The 6269-nt window shown below is 41.1% G+C and overlaps 1 protein-coding gene across 1 annotated transcript in view; it reads left to right on the top strand.

The window, feature by feature from the left end:
• LOC308376935 (transcriptional regulator QRICH1-like) overlaps positions 1 to 1321 on the top strand; it is an 11519-nt gene extending 10198 nt beyond the window's left edge. The window contains exon 13 of the mRNA XM_080853434.1: positions 116 to 1321. Coding sequence (XP_080709560.1) covers positions 116 to 305 — 190 coding nt within the window. The 3' untranslated portion in view covers positions 306 to 1321. The remainder of the gene's footprint in view (positions 1 to 115) is intronic.
• Positions 1322 to 6269: the final 4948 nt, after the last annotated feature.

The following is a 6269-nucleotide window of genomic DNA, read 5'->3' as shown; positions in this document are numbered from 1 at the left end:
TATTTGTAACTCGTGTATGTCTGTCTGTTTACCCTCTTTATTTTTTAAAGCACATGAAAGGCTAGTAAGGCTTTTGGCTGCTCTGACCCAGCATGTATTCTTTGTTCCGTGCCAGTCCTCAGAGTGCGAAGGGCAGGAATGACACCTTCTACCTGACCCCCGAGCCCGTGGTGGTGCCCAACAGCCCCATCTGGTACTCCACGCAGCCCATCCCCCGGCAGCAGGTAGAGCAGATGCTGGCCCGCATCCTCATGGTGCGGGAGATCCAGGAAGCCATCGCCATGACCACGGTCACCATCCAGTAGGGCCCGTGGGGAGAGACAGATCAGCGCGAGCACGGACCTCGATCGGCTGTCTCTCTCACTCTCTGTCTCTGTCTCTTTCTCTCTCACCTTTCTGTCTGTCTGTTTGTCCCTCTCTGACTGTCTCTTATGGTCTTCTGTTTTCTCGTCTTTTTCTCTACTCGTTCCTGTTTGCAGCCATCTTTGCCTTCTTCATATTTTCAGACACTTTTTGCCAAAAGACTGTCCTTTACTGCAGAAACATACGGTGGACAAGTGGCCTTCTCATTTCATGCGTCACGGTTGTTTCTCCTTTGAAAATTTCGTTTTTATCACTTGACATTTTTTATGATTCCTTTTTGCCTTGCTACCATTGCGGCGACATAAACGTACACGCACAGCTATGTATGGTCGTGCTTATACACAAACAAACACAAACTTCTTTTAAACTACATAATGTTTTTTTTACTGCACTCTTATTTATTTTTTCTATTTCACGGCCTTTACCCCTGAAACTCATCTGTCAATCACATCACAACTCTGTCTCTCCTACCTAATGGTTGTACAGCTGTAGCCTTGTTTTGCATCGGCAAGTTTGCAGATGTACATACAAACTCTGAAGTGTATACAAACACACACACTTGTGTCATTTCACTTGTGTCGCCTGCTGCTGGGAAGCGAGAACTTTTTATCTCGAGATGCAATGTGACAGACTGGATGGTTGACACAGCGCCTTTTCCCTCTCGGACGAGTTTCAGTCTGAATGTAGTGAATGGTGGTGAGGACAAACACTGTGGGCCATTACTGACTGCCACCTTTTAGTCACCAGTTGAACCTCTTGAATGCCTCCATTACGGATAATGACTTCTCGCTGGCTGCTTTTTGGTGGAGGAACCACTAGGGGAGCTGTGGTGCACAAACTGAACTAAGCGCAAAAGGAGGAAGGAAATGACACTGCTGGAGTAGTGTCTTCAATTGCTTATTTTACCAACACAGAAAACTGTTGTCACACTCAAACACACACAGACAAACCCCAAATCATGGATTATCAACCCCCTTGGACTCTTAAGCAGGGGGTTGTATTGTATCATAAACGTTTGTGTATCATACATGATGAATTATACATTACATGAAAACTGCTCGTCCTCTCTCATAGTTATTTTGGCTCTTAAACACAGAAACTGTGTGAGTGGTGTTTGGGTTAGATGCTTTTAGAAATGATTACGTCATCACAAGAAGTTACAGAATTGTGCTTGACATATCAAAATGCTTTCTGAGAATTCTGAATATAGCATTCCCGCTCCTTGCCTTTTTTGGTGAGTTCACAGACCGAACTGCAACTATGTTGTTGCAACCAGTAACTCCCTGGCTGTGTGATGTTATTTATTGTTGATAATGAACTTCTGCTACATATTGGGGTTTCAGGCAAAGGTTAATGTTTTTCTAAATTCCTGCAAAATTGCAAGACATCTCATCACTATATTTTGTAAACTATATAAACATAGCTCTGAGGAAACAGCCATTTGCCAGATGCTTTAGTGGATGTTCAGAGCCATTTTTTTCTTCGGATCTCACACCTTGATAACATTTGACACCACCTTCTTGTGAAGTTTTAACAGGAAACCCAACAGAATGACCCAACTGCCAACCTGAAGGATAACAAGCACGGCTCTTGGTAATGTTTCGAAAATGCAATGTCTCTGAGTAGGTTTTGCCTCAAAGTAGGTAATGTCTCAGAAGGTGCAGGATTAAAGGGGGGTTAGTGATACTATAAGAAGGTAGCTGTTTAAAAACTGATCAGCCAGACAAATACGACTCCATCCTTTAGTTTTCTATCCAATCACCTGCACATGCTCTGTGGCATTGCCTTACAGAGCTTGCAGCAGACACAGATATGTTTGTCCTTCAAACATTTACATTATTCATTGTGAATGTGGGGCTAGTTTCCACAGATTTCCTCAGCTAGCATAGGTGGCGTCTGTCTTAAATAATTCAAACTGCAATAGAAATGGAATTACATTTTTTTTTTAAACAAAAAACACAATTATGAGATCACACCCAGGGGGTGGGGGATCATCAATAGCTACTTCATAGGTTTGTTCTGTATACTAGTGTTCTGTAAGGATCGGTAAGAGATAGAATATTTAGCTGATATTGGATCCGTTGAGTACTTGACCTAACATAGCTCTTATTCTAAGAGTTGTTTGGGATGACTCGGAATGAATGGCCTGTCAGACATCCACTCACTATTTCTGATTAACTGCTGACCTATAAAAGGACAACTTCTGGTAATTAAAATAAAACACCCTGGTAGTTGACCTTTTTTCCAATTGATTTCACTTAGACTATTACAAAGGGGTTTGGACTGCTCAGTTTCCAGGTTGACTTTCTGACCCTGTGTCTGAGATTTTTGCACAGACTTAGATATGGAGACTGTTATATTGAATGTAACTTGTCAGTGCCATTTAACAGTGACGTCTAGGAGAAGATACTGTAAATACTACAGCTTTTGAATTTACACATATTTTTACTAAATGCTTTAAAATACTATACTGGTACACACGTGTTAATTTTGTAGACTGTGCTAGTCAATTTTACATCAGTAAATTCTGCCCACTCTTTTTTTTTTTTATTGTTGGATCATATTTTACCCATAACCTTAACTTTCAGTGATTTAGTAAAACACACTTAACAGTATTGTGTAAACACTGTTCTAACATGATTTAATTTACTTCTTCTTTGTCTGTCCAGTTATTGATTATTACATATAACCTTTACTTTCAGTGATTCAGTAAAACACACTTAACCGTACTGTGCAAAAACTGTTCTAACAGGATGTATTTTAGTTCTCCTTTGTCAGTCCAGTTACTGAATAACCCATTTTGCTATCCGTAACAGCAGGGATGTCTACCCCTGGACTGCTTAGTCCATAGAGCTCCTTGAGTGACCACTGGTGCCATTGCTGTTCTCGTTGAAGTGTCAGAAGTCAGAATAGATAAGGAGGATTCCTGTGTAATGTCCATCAATCATTAAAGAAGGCAGACAACAACACTTCTGAGGGGGAGTGATCTCCCTGGCATGCTTATCCATCCCCTAAAGGAGTACCATCTACTGTTCAGACAGATCTGTGACTTTCCTTCGTCTGAATGCTGTGGAAGCTCACGTACAACCACTACTCTCAAGAATGAAGGACAGGAGGGTCTGTTAGTCGACTGAATGCACTTCACAAAGCTATGGTGAAGACCTGCTGTCTGTCCCTCAAAATTGTCAGAGATGTATCACCCTGATATCAGCTACAACACTAGGCTTAGACCAACAGTATGTGGATGGATCTATGATGCATACCTTTCTGCCTGAGATATACAGTGGGGAAAATAAGTATTTGAACCCCTACCGATTGCGCCAGTTTGGCCACTTGCAAAGAAATGTGTGATCTAGAATTGTATTGGTAGGTGTATTTTAACAGTGAGAAACAGAATATCAGAAAAATTGCATTTTATAACATTTATGACTTAATTTGCATTTGATGCAAAAAATAAGTATTTGAACCCCCAAGAAAACAGCAAGAATGCTGGCTCACAATGACCAGTTATGTGCCCAAGAAGCACACAGATTAGTCCTCATTAGGTCTAACAAGGTACACCTGATCTCAACTGGTGACGTTTATAAAAGAAACCTGTCCAAAGAATCATACTTCACACCTTCAACCTCACCACCATGGGCAAGACCAAAGAGTTGTCCAAGGACGTCAGAGATAAGATTGTAGACCTGCACAAGGCTGGAATGGGCTACAAAACCATTGGCATGCAGCTTGGTGAGAAGCAGATAACTATTGGTGCGATTATTTGTAAATGGAAGCAACACCAAACAAATGTTAATCGCTCTAGGTCTGGGGCTCCATGCAAGATATCCCCTCGTGCGGTATCAGTGATCATTCGAAAGGTGCAGAATAACCCCAGAACTACACAGGGGGAGCTTGTGAATGATCTCAAGGCAGCTGGGACCACAGTCACCAAGAAAACCATTGGCAACACACCACGCAGTCATTTTTTGAAGTACTGCAGCACTTGCAAGGTCCCCCTGCTCAAGGAAGCGCATGTACAGGGCCATCTGAAGTTTGCCATTGCATACTTGAATGATTCTAAGGAGGATTGGGAGACAGAATGTGGTCAGATGATACCAAAATAAAGCTCTTTGGCATCAACTCGACTTGCCGTGTTTGACGGGGGGAATGCTGAATATGACCCCAAGATTACATCATACCCACCATCAAGCATGGATGTGGAAACATTATGCTTTGGGGCTGTTTCTCTGCCAAGGGTACAGGGTGACTCCAACGCATCAAGGGGACTATGGATGGGGCCATGTAAAGTGGAATATTGGGCTTGAACCTCATTCCCTCATTCCCTCCCATTGAAAACGCAACCTTAAAGATTTGGAGAGGATCTGCAAAGAGGAGTGGACCAAAATCCCTCCTGAGATGTGTGTAAACCTGGTGACCAACTACAAGAAACGTCTGACGTCTGTGCTTGCCAACAAGGGTTATTCCACCAAGTACTAAGTCATTTTTGTCAGTCAGTTTAGCTAGGGGTTCAAATACTTATTTTTTGCATCAAATGCAAATAAAGTCATAAATGTTATAAAATGCATTTTTCTGGATTTTTTTGTTGATATTCTGTTTCTCACTGTTAATATACACCTACCATTACAATTATAGATCACACATTTCTTTGCAAGTGGCCAAACTTGTGAAATCGCCAGGGGTTCAAATACTTATTTTCCCCACTGTATAACTTGATGTAGGTACATGGAAAATGTTCCTAAATATAAGTAAGATTGTTTACAGTACGCCACTGTTTGAGCAAGATATTTTTAAAAGATACAAGTTCCTTTAATTTGTGATGCCTCCTTTCTGGTGACATCTTAAATCCAATTTTGTAGTTTCAGACATCCTAATCTTTCCTTTGACAGAGGTCACAGCGATGTATTTTACTAAATCAATGGTTGTTTCAGCTAATCACTACATGTTAGTGTTCCTAGACATATTAATCGCATCATTAGAGGGTAATCTGAATAACCACAAACAGACCAATGTGGATACAGTCAATGCATTTAATGAGTCATGTAGGCAGTAAAAATACAAAAAAACTAATGAGGAAACCAATATCAGTTTGACAGTTTCTACAGCCACAAATCCATAAAAAAATGTATATGCCAGTTATAAAATACAGTGAAAACATATCCTGGAGAGGGCATTTTAAAAACAGATGCTTGAACCTCACAGCCAGTTATAGCAGAAATAACCAGTACCTAAACCAACAGTCAAATGTATCTGTACAAGTATACCACATCTGCCTTGCTATTTATCAGTATTTCACATTATTCATTCAGGCACACACACACACACACATCAAATCCTTTTGTGGGGGAAGAGTCAGGTGTCTTATTCCTCAGCAGAGAGACCGGTCTGGCTGGAGTTTCCGACTGCTGGGAGTTCTAAGAATGCCAAAACCCTTGAAGGCAACTTTATCTACATCATGGTGCACTCGTGTCCTCTCAGTTCCTCATAGAAGACCCATGGGAACGGGAGTGATGTGCCGCTAAAGGTGAGAAAGGACGCAAATATATCTAGCCCATGAGCTCATCTACATATCGAATGACAAAGTTGCTTAGAAACTTCTGTAATGCATACTAGTTTTGGCCAAAAAGTAAATTACATTCCAGAGCGGACAGCAAGGTATCATTCTGATGGCCAGTTGTTGTTTTTTTCTGTTGAAGTGTTGTTCCAATTATGCAATCATTGGGAAGAGTGGAAATGAGGTGTCAGGTATGTGTGTGTGTGTCAAAATAGACTGAGAATGATCCAAGCAACTGACCATTTCTGTAGAAGTGTAACGTGAAACCTGAAGGTTGAATTCACTGCATAATTTGTGTACATTTTGCAGTTGCCAAGGAATTATGGCCATCTCCACATGATGTGAGTGTGTG

This window comes from Sprattus sprattus, assembly GCF_963457725.1.
Source record: "Sprattus sprattus genome assembly, chromosome: 16".
NCBI classification, from domain to species: domain Eukaryota; kingdom Metazoa; phylum Chordata; class Actinopteri; order Clupeiformes; family Clupeidae; genus Sprattus; species Sprattus sprattus.
This window is presented reverse-complemented; position numbering and strand designations above follow the sequence as displayed.